Source organism: Mirounga angustirostris, unplaced genomic scaffold (assembly GCF_029215605.1).
Source record: "Mirounga angustirostris isolate CCGP_5_RB_7025 unplaced genomic scaffold, mMirAng1.0.hap1 SCAF_8, whole genome shotgun sequence".
Lineage (NCBI taxonomy): Eukaryota > Metazoa > Chordata > Mammalia > Carnivora > Phocidae > Mirounga > Mirounga angustirostris.
Window position 1 is genome coordinate 7,414,894 of NW_026991716.1, and position 17,616 is coordinate 7,432,509.

Genomic DNA, 17,616 nt, shown 5'->3' on the forward strand with positions numbered 1-17,616 from the left:
ATCTGAACTTTTGGCATTTCATTTCCATTTTTTTCATAAAATGATCATCTTTGCCAGCTTGACAATGTGCATTTTTTTCAGAAACGATAAATTGTACAAGTGCAGATGCAGAATCAAATAGCACGCCATGCTGATTACCTTGATGGATGATACCAAAGTGCCTCCTCCCTCCAAACCCTACCCTGATTTGCCTTCCCTCCAAGAGTGAATGAGAGAAGGGACTGCAGCTAAGTCGGAAATTCTTCATTTCTCTTTTCCATTTACAGGTTAGAACGTTTCTCAATTCACCGAGCAGATGAAACATCTTTAAAACATATTGAACATCTTCGCAGGTGCCAGTTACAGAACTGATTTCTTCGATGTCGTCGAGTTAGCCCGAGACCGTATCCTGCAATTCTGGCTTGAGAGTGGTCTTTGCCCTTAACACTGCCCCCATCTGGCTTCCGGCCCCACTCTGCTGTTGTTAATCCAACTACCAGGTAGCTGAGTGGCTTCTGTCTTCACTTGTGAAAGAATCCTTGCCTGGTATTCAGGTTTCCTAGGGAAGTATTTCTGTACTTCCTCCCTCTAAACTCCAGTGTCTGCCTGAGCACATCTGTCCCACCTCCCCCAGGGCTAGGGATCCAAGCAGACCCTCTAGCCTGGGCTCTACGTGGCCTTCGGCAGCCACATGGCTAAGCAGTTGAATCTAGTGTTAACCAGGATTTTATATTCGAGTCATCTGTACACACTCACTGTTGCCCCATAGATCAGTCTTCCTATTTCAGGATGGTCTTTGGACCTGGCAGGGCTTCAGGTCACTTGGCTTTGTTTCTACAGCACCCACTAAACATCATCCCTCCCTGCCGCCAGCCAAAATCCCAGCCGCCTCCTCCGTCCACCTCGAGAGTCGGCTTCTGACCATCCCAACGCTAAAGTAATGTAACACTCCTTTTCCCCCGAGAGCAGGGGTGAGCCTCCGACTGACTGGGAACAGTCCCCTGACTCTGCAAGAGCCCTGAAATCTCTTCTGAACAGGTCACTGGTTCACCAAAGTTTTTGTTAGCTTATAATTTTCTCTTTCCTTTCCATGTACCCTCTTAGTTGTATAACAGTTCTTGGCTTACACTTCAATCAGAAGAAAAATGACGGATACTAATGTTTCCTTTGGTAGAAGACTCACTATAAAACATGGGGTGAAATTTTTTTCAGAAAGGAAATTATGCTAGGAAAGATAAAATACGGAGCATGTCGTTACTCAATTTAGGAGGTGTCCAAAAGACTGTTTAGTCCCAAAAAGGTTGAGCTACCAGCTTGAGTTGGCCGGTGGAAATGGAATATTCAGAGGTTGTTTGGTGTGACATTTTCATGTGGTTTTGGTTTTATATCTCTATTTTGACAGCTAAAACCTATACATGCTTTTTACTGTAAGCTACTTCAAATTATTTCGGGAAGGAAGTGGGGTATAAATGACAAGTAAATAACACAATTTGGATTAGCACCCAAAAGAAGCCAGCGAGGAAAAAAAATGCTCTTCTTTCTGACAACAAATCTATTATATATAAATACAGGGAAGTCTTGGCTAGGAATCCTGAAGGTTATATGTATTAGTTCAGTTAACTGGAAATTACTGCTGTTTTTCCTGTGAGGTCAGAATCCATATAGCTCAGTACTGTATGTTCAGGGATCCAGAGATTGACAAATGATGGTGATGGCCCATGGGCCAATCTAGCCTATCACCTGTTTTTGTAAGTAAGATTTTACTGAGACACAGCCACACACATTTGTTTATGTGTATCTATGACCACTTCTGTATTACAACAGCAGAGTCGTGTGGTGCCAACAGAGATCCTGTGGCCCATTAACCCTAAAGTTTTTACTCTCTGGCCCTTTACAGAAATAGTTAGCCATCCCAGATCTCGAATCTCTATCTTGGACCACATCTACTTCTGGCAATAGTCCCCTGACCCCAAACCAAATAAACAACTATTCAGCAAAATTCCTTGCTCCTTCTACTCAATGAAGACAGTTCAAGGACCAATCATAACCTATACCCAAACACATCAGGATGAACACATCGGGCCAATGAACCATTAGCTGTCTTGCTTCCAGGATTTTACTTTTGGGCATTCAATGTTCAGACAGAGAATATTATGAGTCGGTTTGTAGAGCACGCTGAAGTAGACATGGGACTTTCAGAGCCTTCTGTATTCACACTGGAACTGCTGATGACAGAAATGCTGCAATCCTTTAACTGAATTCTAGCGCTAAAGCTGAGGAGAAGCTTTCATGTACAAGGGACAGAAGCATGGCCATTATTGCTAGTTTCCAATAGGCAGACAGTGCTAAGAGTCCTAGGCTACAAAACTTGTTGAGCCTTGCTATCAGCACTTTTAACTGAAACTAAAAGCCGAGCCAAAATTGGAATAATTAGATACTTTCCTATTGCATCATAGTGTGTTTCTAAACTACCTCCCACTTTTTAGCCTGTTAAAACAAACATCTCAGTCATGCAACCACCTATTAATTCTCTGAGCGTTTAAAAAGTAAACATGTTGAACAAGGCGTGTGATGAACTTGGAACAAGGGTGGCCAAAGTACAGTGAGTATGGCAAACATCTCTCTCAGAGCTGGACGAGGGACCTTCGAGTCCCTTTCATCATGAATCTCAGGGTACAGGCCGCAGAGATGAGAGGTGATTACAAAGGAACCACAGGCCAAGTTCTGCAGTCTATTTGGGGTGCAACTGGGTTTAGAAGATGAGGCAGCCTGAAAATTTGGTCAAATTTTGAGATTTCGGAGAAATCTCCATCCTAGAGGTGCTTCCTAAACTGCTTTTATATTTCACACTCCAAGAACAGAAAACACTGACGACCCCTTTAAGATCCAAGTTTAAACTCCTTTTCAGGCAAAACCAAACAAAACTAAAGGCCCCAATGGAGCATTTTTAACAGTTCAGGTTTGCAGACAATGGAATCATTTCAATTTTTATCAAAGGGATACAAGGAGTTAGATCTGAAAGAGGCTCACATGCAATGAAAATCTGTATTTTGAAAGTGAGATTGTATAATCAATTAAATCGTAACAATATCCACCAGTTTAACTTCTCCTGGGCTTCCCAAGAGAATTCAATGCTTTCTATGCTCATTCTCTACTTGTAGATAACACAATATAAATGTTTCAGGATACTTTGTGGTAAGAAGCACAAGAACAGGTTTGAGTTTCAATGTACTAACTTCCTGTTCCCAGTTCCCCACGTAAGGAGCTTGGAAGTCACTGCTCCAGCTAACAAGTAACAAGCTGAACAGACAAGACTCAACTCTTTTTTGGATGCATAAGGGAGGGAAAGACAGAAAACACTGCTGCCCCCAGAACTGGGAGAGACCAATAAACCAATATGGGGAATGTGGCTTCTGGAGCATTCTGGAGTGTAAGTAGGAAAACCTGACCGGTAATGGATGCATTGCTGGAGGCTTGGTGCAGACAACTCTGTTAAGAACTTCAGGGGGATCCAGTCATGGGGCAGGAGTGGGGGGTCTACAACATCCTGAGATTTACCTCCAGGAGCTCAACCAGGTTCCCATAACAAATATGGGAGAAAACTCCCCTGTGGCTTCTGGTATGCGGAGGGGAAAAAGAAACATTTTGAAATACACCAGAGTATTCTGTTCTTAACAAGGCCTGCCCTCAGGGGGAACTAGTTAACCAGAGCCTAATCTGCTGGGGTATTATCAGAGACTAGCTAACCTGACAAGGGAAATACCCAACTTTAGCCCACTAAGCCATCCTGTTCCACCCAAGGAGGGAGGTAAAACACTGAGAAAACCTGTTTACAGTACAGAGGCAGGATCACTAAAAGACTGAGATCTAATCATAGGACTCCAGAATGCTTCCCCTGTCCTTATACCTCATCACCACATTACTAAAGGCCTATTTGTGGCAGTTCCTTTTACCCAGTACGTCATGTCCGGCTATCAAGAAAAATTACAAGACATACCAAAAGGCAAAAACACAATTTGAAGAGACAGGCCAAGCTTCAGAACCGGACATGGCAGAGTGCTGGAATTATCAGACTGGGAATTGAAAATATGTTGAGGGTTCTAATGGATAATGTAGACAGTATGCAAGAACAGATGAAAAATGTACGCAGAGAGATGGAAATCAAAGAATGAACCTCTCCCAAACTTCCCTCCCCAAAATGCCAGAGATGAACACTATAATGGAAATGAAGAATGTCTCTGATAGGCCAAGTAGTAGACTGGACACGGATGAGGAAGGAATCTCTGAGCTAGAGCTTTATCAATAGAATCCTCAAAAATCAAAAAGGAGAACAAAGACTGAAAAAAAGAACAGAATATCCAGGGACTGTGGGACAGCTATAAAAGGTGTAAAATATGCATAATGGGGACATCAGAAGGAGAAGAGAGAAAGGAACACATGAAATATTTGAAACAATCATGACTGAGAATTTCTCCAAATTAATGTCAGACACAAACCACAGATCTAGGAAGCTCAGACAACACCAAGCACGACAAATGCCAAGGAAACCTATCCTTTGGCTTATTATTTTCAAATTATAGAAATCAAAGATAAAGAAAAATTCCTGAAAGAAACCAAAGGCGGGAGGAATCCCTTATCTATAGAGGAACAAAGATAAGAACCATATCTGATTTCTCAGAAACCATGCTGGCATGAAGAGAGAGAAATATTCAGTGTTGAGAGAAAAAACCACCAACTTAGAATTCGGTACCCTGCAAAATTATCCTTCCAAAATGAATAGATAAAAACCTCCTCAGAGAAACAATTGAGGGAATTTACTTCCAGCAGACCTTGTTTGTAAGAAACATTAAAAGAAGTTCTTTGGAGAGAAGGAAAATTATATAGATCAGAAATCTAATCAGAAGGAAGAGCATTGAATAAGTAGTGAAGAATAAGTGCAGGTAAAAGAATTTTTATTTTTCTTATTCCTTTTTTTTTTTTTTAAAGGATTTTATTTATTTATTTGACAGAAAGAGACACAGCAAGAAAGGAAACACAAGCAAGGGGAGTAGCAGAGGGAGAAGCAGGCTTCTCACTGAAGAGGGAGCTGGATACAGGGCTGGATCCCAGGACCCTGGGATCACGACCTGAACCGCAAAGGCAGATGCTTAACAACTGAGCCACCCAGGTGCCCCTATTTTTCTTATTCTTAATTGATCTAACAGGTAACAACTTATTCAAAACAATAATAGCAAAAATATATTCAATTATGCATGCTTATGTATATGTGAAATGAATGACAATGACACTGGGGTGGGAGAAAGAAATTAAGATACTTGTGTTATTCGGGTGCCTGGTGGCTCAGGTCATGATCCCAGGGTTCTGGGATTGAGCCCTGTGTTGGGTTCCCTGATCAGCAGGGAGTCTGCTTTTCCCTCTTCCTCTGCCCCTACCCCCCGCTTGTGCACTCTCTAATAAATAAATGAAATCTTTAAAAAATGTTTAAAAATTTTTAAAAAGATGATTGTGTTATTATTTTTTTTTTTTAAGATTTTTTATTTATTTATTTGAGAGAGAGAGAATGAGAGATGGAGAGCATGAGAGGGAGGAGGGTCAGAAGGAGAAGCAGACTCCCTGCCGAGCAGGGAGCCTGAAGCGGGACTCGATCCCGGGACTCCAGGATCATGACCTGAGCTGAAGGCAGTTGCTTAACCAACTGAGCCACCCAGGTGCCCTGATTGTGTTATTATTATAAGGTACTCACACTACCCGGAAGTTAAGTCGTTACATGAAAGTGGATTTTTTTTTTTTGCTTGGATTGACTGGAACTGTATATTGCAAACTCTAGGGCAACCACTAACCCAGGTTAAATATAAAAGTATAACTGATGTGCTAAGAAAAGAGAGTTTCAAGCCACCTATTTTCTTCTTGTCCCCTTCTTGGCAGGGAGGCTGAGAAGTGGTTAACCAATCGACTGGCAAGTAGCAGTGGAAAGTAAGAGTGAAAAGATAAGAAGCCAAGGCAACTCATTAACTGGGCAAGCAGGTTCTGAATAGGTGATCTTTGTGTCATGCAGGGGCACTTAAGACAACAAGGCAATCGATGATGGGGAGGGAGGCGGTGTCTAGGAGAGTCAGATTCTAAACAAATTCCAAAAAGAGACCAGAGTCAAGACTCTAGTAAATAAACACCAGGCAATAAGACCTGGTCAGTTCCCACCTGCCAGGGGCAGGCATTTAGTGGGCAAGTCAGAGAACCATATCCTGAGGCAGAAGGGCCAAAATAGCACAGGTACAAGATAAGAACTAATGACTCAGGGGTTCAGGGGTCCTTGGTGAGACTAGTCAGGAACTAGGAGAACTGCAGCAAGCACAGGGCTTAGCAAGGAGCAAGGAGACACTAAAGGCAGGGATAAGAAATGAAGCAGCAGGAAACCTTAGGAGGTAAGCGAAGGTGTTAACTATCAAAACTGTGGTCTGACCATGAGGGAGGTCTGATGTTTGCCGTGGGATCTTCGGTTATACCTCTTGCAGGGGCAGGTTTCCGTTGTCAGGGGGTAGGCGATGCTGAGCTTATTAAACTCGGCCTGTAATGGGACAGCATTTGGTTGAAGAGGGAAAATACTATAGCTTACTGGAGAGTTCGGTTTTTGATAAAAGCAGAAATAAAAGAACTGAGTCTACAGATAGATGATGCCGTTTATAAACTGTAAGAAAGGAGGCTGAGTGTAGGCGCCCAGAGCGAGGAAGGAAGTAGCCCTGTGAAAGCAGAGATGCCTAAGTGGTTAGAGCGCATAATATAAGAAATGCAACAAACAACCCCACTGGCGGTTCAGAAAGCGCTTCCTCATGGTGTTAGAGATGGAGCAAGGGTGCAATGCTAGAGGCTGAAGGTGGTGTGAGAGGCTGTGGCAATGCTCCAGAGAAAAGCACAACATCCCATCCCAGATTCAGTTAGGGCGAGGAGAGGGGGTGGGCTGGATAGAGGAAGAGCAGAGGCAGGATGGACAGCTCTTGGTGACCCGTTAGGGAAGGAGTATAAGACAGGGAAGAACAGTGGAGACTCTAAGATTTGGGGCTCAGATAACCAAGGGAAGAGAAGTGTCCTGCACCAATATAAGGAATCTAGGCAAAAAGTAAGTTTCGGGGGGGGGTGAATCAGGTTTGAAGAGAATGCGTTTGAGTGGCTGGCCGTGAGACATTTGGGGAGATAATGAGAGGAAGTCAGATATAAGGGCATGGTGCTGGAGGAGAGATGGGGGCCACAGATTTGGGAGTCATGAGCCTGCTGATCTAATTTAAAGCAGGAGAGGGGATGTGATTACAGGGGGAGCATATAGAACAAAGGAGGCAAGAGGATGAGAGAAGACTGAGGTTAATATCCCAGCAAATCACAGCTCTCTGACCTTGGGCAGCAAGGAGTCCGATATGAGGGAGGTGAATCAGGCCAGTGGTTCTCAAGCCTCATTGCAGGTTGGAACTAACGAGGAAGCTTTAAAATATACCAGTGCTCTGTTCTTGATCCCCAGTGTGAGCTAACTGGCATGGTATGATGCAGGCAAGGGTATTACTTAAAAGCTCTTGGGTTTTCCAATGTGCTGCCAAAGTTGAGAACCACTTAGCCAATACAATCCCTGAGGTCTCTCCCAGCTGTTAGCCTCTGTCTCCCACTGTCTTTCAGCTTTCGCCTTTCTGGGTTCTACATTCTATCAAGCATTTTCATTCTTAATCTCCATATTATGTCTGCAGCTTTGCCTCATTTCCTAACCTCTTCCTTTACTTAAAAATGAACTCTATGCGGGAATTCCTCTGGGGCACACTGAGGCTTTGGCTGCAGAGAACGGGCTGCTGATACATATTTAGTTCTCTACTTGGTGAGCGCTTCTGAAAAATTAATGGAAAGCTAATTCAATAAACCTGAACCTTTATATTGTTATCAATGTATAAAAACATCAGAAACTTAATTAAAAGCACTTGACATTATCAGCACTCAATCACAATCTCACTTTTATACTGGACATATTTGGATGGTGTCCCTAAGAGGATAATAATCACTCAAGATCACTAAGAAGAAAGAACAGGTCCCTGGCATCTAAAACAAGGAAGCTCAGAATTCAGAAATGAGTAAAAAACAAAACAAAACAAAAAAATCAGTGATGTGAAATATGTTTAGGGGTCAAAAATACCCCAAGTACTCAGCAAACAGACAAACTTCAAAAATCTCACCTGCTTTTCCTTCACAAGGCACACATGTAATACTTTCGTGTTCTGTGAGAAGTGGTACTGTGAGGAGAGAAGGGAAAATAAAGAAAAGTAGGTGGCTCTAAGTCTATATACATTTTCCACCTCTTCCTTTCTAGTAAATCTGGAAGGCAATGGACATGACCATAAAATGGTGCCGACTTGGACCATCCTCTTAAATTTCCTTCTCTCCCTCCAGTTACAGCAAATTCAATGAGCGTTTCGAATCTCCACAATAGCGGGGCACACTGTGTACGCATGTCTCAGGGGACACGAAAACAGCAGAATTCTAAGAGTGGATGTTAGCAAAGGGACGAGTGACTTTGCTCACCCATTGTTAACGGTATTAAAAAAAAAACAAACCTAACCAGGCAAATGTGGAAAGGCACCACTGATTCTCAAGCACAGCAGGTATCAGTGGGAACGGTTTTTCTTTCTTTCTTTTTTCTTTTCTTTTCTTTCTCTCTCTCTCCCTCCCTCTCTCTTTCTTTCTTGGCTTTATGGTTTCTAAAATAACCTTAGTGGAGGGCGCCTGGGTGGCTCAGTTGGTTAAGCGACTGCCTTCGGCTCAGGTCATGATCCTGGAGTCCCGGGATCGAGTCCCACGTCGGGCTCCCTGCTCGGCAGGGAGTCTGCTTCTCCCTCTGACCCTCCTCCCTCTCATGCTCTCCGTCTCTCATTCTCTCTCTCACAAATAAATAAAATCTTTAAAAAAATAAATAAATAAAAAATAAATAAAATAACCTTACTGGAATTGTAGGTGCCATACTCCCTCATTTTCATTGTGGGTGTGGTAGAGGTGCAGGGGCACCATTTGCCCCAGCAGGTCCTTGACTGGGCAACAAATGCTGGAGGAAAGTATAAATAGGGAACTCTACATTAATTCTGCTGATAATAGAAAGCGTAAGTAGCCATATCTTCTTATATCAAGTTCACCTTATTTTCTAAAGAGAACGTTTGTTTGCAAGGAAAGGTCATTCTTTGGCGACAAAGGCATGACCCAGCACAGGAGAAAGGAAGGAGTCTGAACTATTCTTCCCTGGGAGGTGTTGCCAAAATGAGTAGCCATTAGAAGCAGTTAGAAAAGAAACAGCCTTCCAACATAAAACAAATCCCCGTAAAGTTAAAAAGACAAAGTCAAAGGGTACTAAGTACTACCTACCACACAATGGTTCATTCAAAGTTCCTTTGTATGGTAACTTCTGCTGCTCAAAAGTAGCAAGAACAGGAGTTGCTATAAATATCAATTCAATATCACTTATCCTCACTCTGACCTTCTAACCGACCACAAAAGAGAGCTAACTTTACTTCTTATCTGGATTACTATAGTACTATTTTCTTTCCTGGACTCTGTGGGTCCAAGTTTCAGCCTCCAAATCAAGAGCTGGCAAAATTCAGCTGACCACTGTGTACAGTCTGGGATTTGTTTTTACAGTTTTAAGTAGCTCGGGGGAAAAAAAAACCTCCAAAGAACAAGAATACTGGTGACATGTGAAGATGATATGAAATTCAAATCCCCACCAACCTTCACTGGAGCACGGTCAACCACTCATCCATTGTTTGTGGCTCATTCTGTGCCCATGGCAAGGAAACCATGCGAGACCTGTACCCAAACACATTTACTGTCTGGCCCTTTACAGAAACTCTGCCAACCCTGCTCTAAATCACTGGTGTCCGACCCCGGCTGCACAGTCGAATTGCCTGGGGATTGAAATAATACTGATGTCTGGGTCCCCTTGCCATGGATTCTGATTGAACTGATCTGGGGCACGGCGTAGGCAGACCATGTCTTGGTCTTCCGGGAGGCCTCTCTCCTGTCCACAAAACGTTATTAGAGTGCCTTGCTCATGGGAGTGGCTCGGCAAATGCCACCATCCCCCTGGTCCCACAACATTTGGATTTTACCTCCATTGAGTCTTCTATCCCTCATACTAAACACTCAGGTCACCTTTTCCCTCCAGGATCTCAATTCATGACCTAACAGTTCACCTGCAGTCACCTCTGTTCCCCCATCCTCTGCCCTCCGTTCTCCCTACCGACTCACTCCCCACCTCACATTGACAAAACCACTCACTTCCGCCTGGAGCAATTCAGAGACCACCTGTGGACTGAGGCCTCGCACCACCCCTTGGCCACTCCTCTGTGAGTGGACAGTCTGCTGCTCTTCCCATTCCTCCTAAGAGCGTCCCAATCAGTTTTTCTGTCTCTCTTCTCATCCTCTATCTCTAAAAGACATTCTCCCAGCTCTAAAACTTAGTTACTAATTGAATGACTCATTCATTCATTGGATACATTCACTGCATGCCCCTCATGCTGCAGGGACCATACTAGGCCCCGATCAGACAGAAAGCAAGCCAGACCAGGCCCCTGGACTCAACAAGCTAGAGGGGAGAAACGAACAATTACCACATTTAACCAGTAACCAAGCACATACAGTAGGTACATAAATGTTTGCTGAATGAATTAAAAAAAAAAATCTGGGTACTATTATTTGGTATTCACACTGCTCGCACCCAGTGGCTGTGCCGATGAATGATCTGTTTATGATTCTTACATAGATTATTAGATCAAAGGCAAATTTACTCCATGATGGAATTATTTTTATGACTCCAGAATTTGAAATTTGTTTCCCATGGGACTCTGCCTTTCAGTTCATTTGTATTTTATGCACACACTTTTTTTTTAAACATGTTTGCTGTCTTATAAAGCTCAATCCTTTCTCTGAAAAGTTATATACAGGAATCAGGGAATGGCAACTTTCAGTATCTTTTGTTGGGTAGAAAAATATTAGGAAAGGACAAAATTAACAGCTCTATATCATGGATTACCCTTCCCTTAAAAAGAAATGAGTAAACATAACATACAATAACAACCATACATAACAAACATAACAACCAATAAATTTCAGAATGTAGTCAGATAATTGATTTGTTGTCTGTGTATTAGCCACTAGGTCTGTTAACATACCCAAATACCTGATAACATAAGAATAAATATTATCTCCCCACCAAACTCCTCCTCCTTTTGGTTACTTTGAATCTAAGTAGTTTGACAAAGCAAAGAAAATAGGTTTTAATCTAATTCCTGTTAAATGTTCTTTCACACAAATTTAGTATTTCTAGACCAATTCATAGGTATAAAGATTACCCATGCATGAAGAGGTTTCCCTGTTATTTTTAAAATTTAAAACATTCTTTTAACAAGATTAACTTTTCTCACAGCCATATGTTAGAAGAATCAGCAGTTACAATGTTGAAACTCTGGAAGCCCCTCCCACCATCACAACACAGCAAATAGCGTGGGCAACAAATTTGCTTCTATGTACTACATTGTTTTTTATTTTTGTCTTCAAAGTTTTACTAGGTTATCAATCATTTGAAATTATGGAGAGGCTAGGGGGACAAATAGTTTTATTTAACTTTTTCCTATCTACTTGGTAATAATGCCTGGTATCTGTAAATTATTTTAAGTAGGGACAAACCATATAATTAAACAAAAAGCAAAAACAGGAAGCCTTATTAAAGACATGACTGTGAGAGGGTAGTATTTTGCAGGTGTCTTTAACACACACAAGGTGGATTTTTCTAATGAGTGCCCTGGAGGTCTCTGTACTTCTGTACTGTCATCACGCATCTCTCTTCATTAGCGGAGAGATGGTAACGTGCCTTTACTGACTCTAACATTCCATGAGGACGCGCCTGGGAGCCCAACACCATGAAATACAGAGTGGGGCAGTCTGGATCTGCACGAACTCTATTAACGCTCCGAGCCTCCTACCAGCTTCTAGAGGCGAATCCACAGAGCACCCGGGGGGGAAATGATGAAAAAAAGAATGGAGGAAACTCTATTTCTCTGACTTACAGATAAGCTGCTATCCAGTTCTAAAAACTGATCAGAACCAATGCATCTCCTTCATGACCCCGCCTAACCCCTGGTGTCACCCCATTTGAAGAGAAGCCTGAAAACTGTTCTGTGCCAGTTATTGCTGCATCTTCAGATAAGCCCACAACTCATTTTGATTATGATTCCGCGGCTGGGACCTGGCAGGTCAGACATGACAATGTAGGGGTGATGACTCTCCTACTTTCTCCATCTAATTTAGCACCTACTGTAAAAAATCATTTCTATCAGCAATGTGCCACCACCGATCTCTCTCCCTGCCCCATCACACCAATAAGAAGAGACTAAAATTCATTTCAGGGGTGGCTGGGCTTTTTGACCTGTCTCCTCCTTGAGTCCTATGTCAAAAATAGACTGATTTTTTTCCGTATATTAAACATACACATTTTCTTTTTTATCCTTGGCCTTTATGATCAAAGAGCCTTTATGTGATGACCAGAAGACAATTTAATATACAGTTCCATCTTCTCCCTTCTCTCGTCCTCATGCCACTTGAGAAATCAGGGGATTCTTTTTTATCCTGTGAAGCGAGGTTACTGCACAGACAGCTAGGGGGTGAACACTGCTGAGGCTGGTGCCGTGCCCGCAGGCAAGGGTACAGGTGTGCATGCGAAGGGGCGGAGGCAAGGGGAGGGATGTTGGCTGAGGGCTTAGGAAATGAGAACAAGGGCAAGGCAGGAGGAACATGAAGTATGAGGTTTCCCTCGAGCCCATTCCAACACCGTGAACAACCCTCGTTATTTATAATCCACGCTGTATGACAGTTTTCATGAAATTAACCCATATTCACACAAATAGGGAAAAGCTGCCCAGACAGTGTAGGTACCAAATGACTGGCCTGACCATTTTAAGTCACAAGAAAACAGGCAGAACGGGATGCTTGGACTCTGTCCACCACCACAGACTCTGGGGACTAAAGCCCTGCTGTCGCATCAGCCAGGCTCTCCACCCTTAGGGGGCCTCTGTCCACCACCTGAGCACATCCTCAGGGTACACGCAGGCCTGTCCACTCAGCCTCAGGGTACCACTCCCTGTCGCTGTCCCTGTTTCCTTCCCTCTTCAGAGAGGGAGAGCTAGGAAGTTGAAAGGGCCCCACCATCTACTTATTGCATATATCCTATGCTTTCTGCTTTTTCATCGGGAGAGGATCCTAAGGTGTTTTTTTGTTGTTGTTGTTGTTTATTTTCATTTCTTAAAAAGGTTTTATTTATTTGAGACTGAAAGCAAGAGAGATTACAGAGGGGTAGGGAGAAGCAGACTCGCCGCTGAGCAGGGAGCACGATGCGGGGCTCAATCCCAGGACCCTGAGATCATGACCTGAGCTGAAGGCAGACGCTCAACGACTGAGCCACTCAGGTGCCCCTGTTGCTGTTTTTTTTTGTTTTGTTTTTTTTTAAAAAGACCTATAGGTTTAGCACGTGCACATTTGGGATGTGAAAGGACAACAGTACCTTGGAAAAAGCTCAATCAACTACCTGACTGTGAGGATTATAAAGGAGTTCTGCTTGAAGTAACTTTAATCAATCCCAAAGTCCAAACATTTTTTGGACATTTATATAGTACTTTCTATTTTCAGAGTGCTCCCAACTATATTTTAATGATAAGCACTCATGTACTCAAAGATTTACCGAATGTCTGCTCCGTTCATTTTTATCAGCAATTACCCTCCTTCCTTCACCCAGTGCCTGGACCAAATGGCTTTCTCCATCACCAGGAGCCAAGAACCATAAACTCCTTCCTTTCTTGTTTTATTTCAGAGCATTGTTGGACATTATCAACCTATTAACTGTAGGGAAATTGCTCTATGCTCTTTTTACTTCTTTTTTCTTTTTCAAAGGTCAGCATCTTCCTTTGCTCTTTATACTCATGTGTACCTAAAACGTATTTCTGGGTTGGAGAGCAGGCCTTGGTGTTTGTCTTGGGGTCCTTTGTGTGTCTATGTTGCTCAGTTTTAGTAACTTAATCCTAGCCACGCCCCCCCATAGGCATTTGCTTATTTTTTTCAGTTGTTTTCCAAAATCAGGGATGCATGCATATAATCTGAAAGGGTCAACCTGCTCAACAGTTCCCAACCTCCCTTTCCCCTGTCTGCTTTCCTAGAAATAGCTCCCCTTTGACTCTTTCAGTTTATTGACAAATAACGTGTCTCCATGGTGATTCTGAATTTTTTAGGACTAGATACTCTCCACTGGTTTTCCTTCTCTCGCCTGCCCACTCCATTTACCCTTGTTTCCCACCCCCACTTCCCAATACATCACAGACATGCCATTCAGAATTCAGCTGTATAATAACTATGATTACATATCCTTTCTTGTCTATTTTATTTTCCTGGGAGTTAAAAAAAAAAAAAACAACCCTCATTTTCTATTTGCTTGTCTACGTGTGTATCACTAATTCAACCTCAAATTCTCCTCCACATACCTAAATCAGTCTTCAAGAATGTAATTCCCACTAAATATTTATCCTTTTCATTTTCTTGAAGAAGTTTCTCCCAGAGTTTTCAAGCCTGCTTTGACTTAGTCGGGCTGCTCCTAAGCTCTGATGAGGGACTCTCGCTTTCACCGTCATCCTGGAGATTCTGCTCTCCTCTCTGTGTTGTTTTCCATTTCCTTTCTCTTATATCTTCCTTCTGAGTGTCTTCTCCAGTTTTGATTAAGTTTCCTGAGCAGGGGATATGCTGATTGATGCTTTGGTGGCATATCAAATTCTAAGATGGAAAGCATTTTTTCTTTTTCTCCCCCAGAATCGAGAAGGGTCACTCATTTGTCACTTGGGTGCTGTTAAGACATGTGAAGCCATTCTGATTCCTGGTCTTTCGAATGTGACTGATGTCGCTCTCTTGTCTTTTTTTTTTTTTTTTTATTCTTATGTTAATCCCCATACATTACATCATTAGTTTTAGATGAAGTGTTCCATGATTCATTGTTTGTGCATAACACGCAGTGCTCCATGCAGAATGTGCCCTCCTCAATACCCACCACCAGGCTAACCCATCCTCCCACCCCCCTCCCCTCTAGAACCCTGTTTGTTTTTCAGAGTCCATCGTCTCTCATGGTTCGTCTACCCCTCCGATTTCCCCCACTTCATTCTTCCTCTCCCGCTACCTTCTTCTTCTTTTTTTTTTTTTAACATATATTGCATTATTTGTTTCAGAGGTACAGATCTGAGATTCAACAGTCTTGCACAATTCACAGCGCTTACCAGAGCACATACCCTCCCCAGTGTCTATCACCCAGTCACCCCATCCCTCCCACCCCACCCCCCACTCCAACAACCCTCAGTTTGATTCCTGCGATTAAGAATTCCTCATATCAGTGAGATCATATGATACATGTCTTTCTCTGTTTGACTTATTTCACTCAACATAATACCCTCCAGTTCCATCCACATCGTTGCAAATGGCAAGATCCCATTCCTTTTGATGGCTGCATAATATTCCATTGTATATATATATACCACATCTTCTTTATCCATTCGTCGCTCTCTTGTCTTGACGTATGTCTATTTCTCATCCATGATGCTGGATCTAGGATGACTGCTTTCAGTGTGGCCCGTCATGTCTCTCAATCATAGGAAATGCCCTCGAATTAGTTCATTGACAGCTTCTTCCTTCCCTGTTCACTCTTTCTGGAATTCCTACTGTTCGAGTGTTGGGCTCTCCTGGATTGGTCCTTTACTTCCCCTTCTTTCTCTACTATTTCTACCTCATTTCTTTTCATTCCGTTTCCTGGAGATTTCCTCTACTTTATCTCATAGCTCCCCTCAATCTTTAATTTTGCTACTATGTTTTTAATCTCTAAGTATCGCTTTTGTTCTCTCTCTCTCTCTCTCTTTTTTTTTATGGTATCCTGATCTTGTGTCATGAATACAATACCTTTACTCATTTCTCTGAGAATGTCAAAGATACATATTTTTTAAACGTTTCTTCTCCTGGAATAGTCCTGTTTCTTTTTCCCCCTCTCACCCTACTCTTCTGTTTTGGTCCTGTCCTTCTTATTAGTTGGTGGCTTTCCTCAGACATCTGGAGATCCCTGATGGGGTGGTTTATTCAATTAAGCACCTGACTCTTGGTTTCAGCTCAGGTGGTGATCTCAGGGTCGGGGGACTGAGCCCCATGTTGGGCTCTGTGCTCAGGGCTGAGTCTACTTGAGATTCTCTCTCCCTCCGCTCTTGCCCCTGCTCACGCTCTCTCTTTAAAAAATAAATAAATAAATCTATCTTTAAAAAAAGGGGTGGGTAAGGGACTGTTTCAGACTAAACTGTGTCTCCCCCACAATTCCTGTGATGAAGCCCTAACTCCCAATGGGACATATAGGGCCTTTGAGGAAGTAATGGTGGGGGGCATCTGGCTGGTTCAGTCAGTAGGGCATGCAACTCGATCTCAGGGTGGTGAGTTCAAGCCCCACATTGTGAGTGTAAAAGCCAACTTAAAAAAAAAAGAGGAGGTAACTAAGGGTAATGAGGTCATAAGAGTGGGGCCTTAAATCCAATAATAGGACTGGAAAAGGAAGAGAGACCAGAGTCCTTTCTCTCCCACTGTGCACTCAGGAGAGGAAAGGCCATGAGAGGACACAGCGAAAAGGAGGCCATCTACAAGCCAGCAAGAAGGGTCTCACCAGAAACCAACCCTGCCAGAACCTTGATCTTGGATCTTCAGATTCCAGAATGGTGAGAAATAAATTCTGGTGTGTAAGCCACCAAGTCTGTGGTATTTTGTTATGGCCGCCCCAGAAGACCAACGTAGGGACTAAAACACTGACTGAAGGTTCTGAGCCGATGGCTAGGCTTGTCAGTATGAGCCTTACTATGGAGTGACCTGGCTGGAACCTCTGATGCCAACATCTTTTCAGTGTTGGACTGGTCAGGTTTCCCAAAGAAACTCTTCCAAACCCTTGATGGGAAGGCTAAGGCGTGCTCGAGTGCTGGAATCCTAGCTGCATGACTGAACAAGGAGGTCATCTCCATATACACATGGACCAAACTTTGCCCTCAACTGTGCAGCTTCCCATCCAGGGACCCTCTATATTTCTGTGAGTTAATTTTATGTGTCAATTTGATTCCGCCACGGGGTCCCCAGGCATTTGGCCAAATATTATTCTGGGTGAGCACATTTCTGGATGAGATTAACATTTAAACTGGTAGACTGAATAAGGCAGATGTTACTCCCTAATGGAAGTGAGCTTCAGCTCATCTGCTGAAGGCTCAAACAGAACAAGAAGGCTGAGGAAGGAGAAGTCCTCCTGAGGGACGGATTGAGCTGGGGCACAGGTCTTTTCTGAATTCTGGACTCGAACTGTGCCCCTGGCTCTTTTTGGGTCTAGAGCTGTTAGCTTTAGGACTGTCACTTATACTGCCGGCTTCCCTGGGTGTCAGGCCTTCGGACATGGTATGGAAGGACACGTGGGCTCTCCTGGGTCTCCGGCTTCCTGAGAGCAGATCCTGGGGCTTCTCAGCACCTCTCTCTCTCTCTCTCTCTATGTGTGTGTGTGTGTGTGTATACACATATACATCCTACTGG

The 17,616-nt window shown here is 43.1% G+C and overlaps 1 protein-coding gene across 5 annotated transcripts in view; it reads right to left on the reverse strand.

Moving 5' to 3' along the window:
• CDKAL1 (CDK5 regulatory subunit associated protein 1 like 1) overlaps positions 1-17,616 on the reverse strand; it is a 662,439-nt gene that overhangs the window by 120,114 nt on the left and 524,709 nt on the right. The window contains exon 13 of one of the 5 annotated variants that reach the window (XM_064597101.1): positions 8,184-8,240. The exons of the other annotated variants lie outside the window; for them this stretch is intronic. Within the exon in view, the coding sequence (XP_064453171.1) occupies positions 8,184-8,240 (57 nt within the window). The remainder of the gene's footprint in view (positions 1-8,183; positions 8,241-17,616) is intronic. 5 annotated transcript variants of the gene reach the window in all.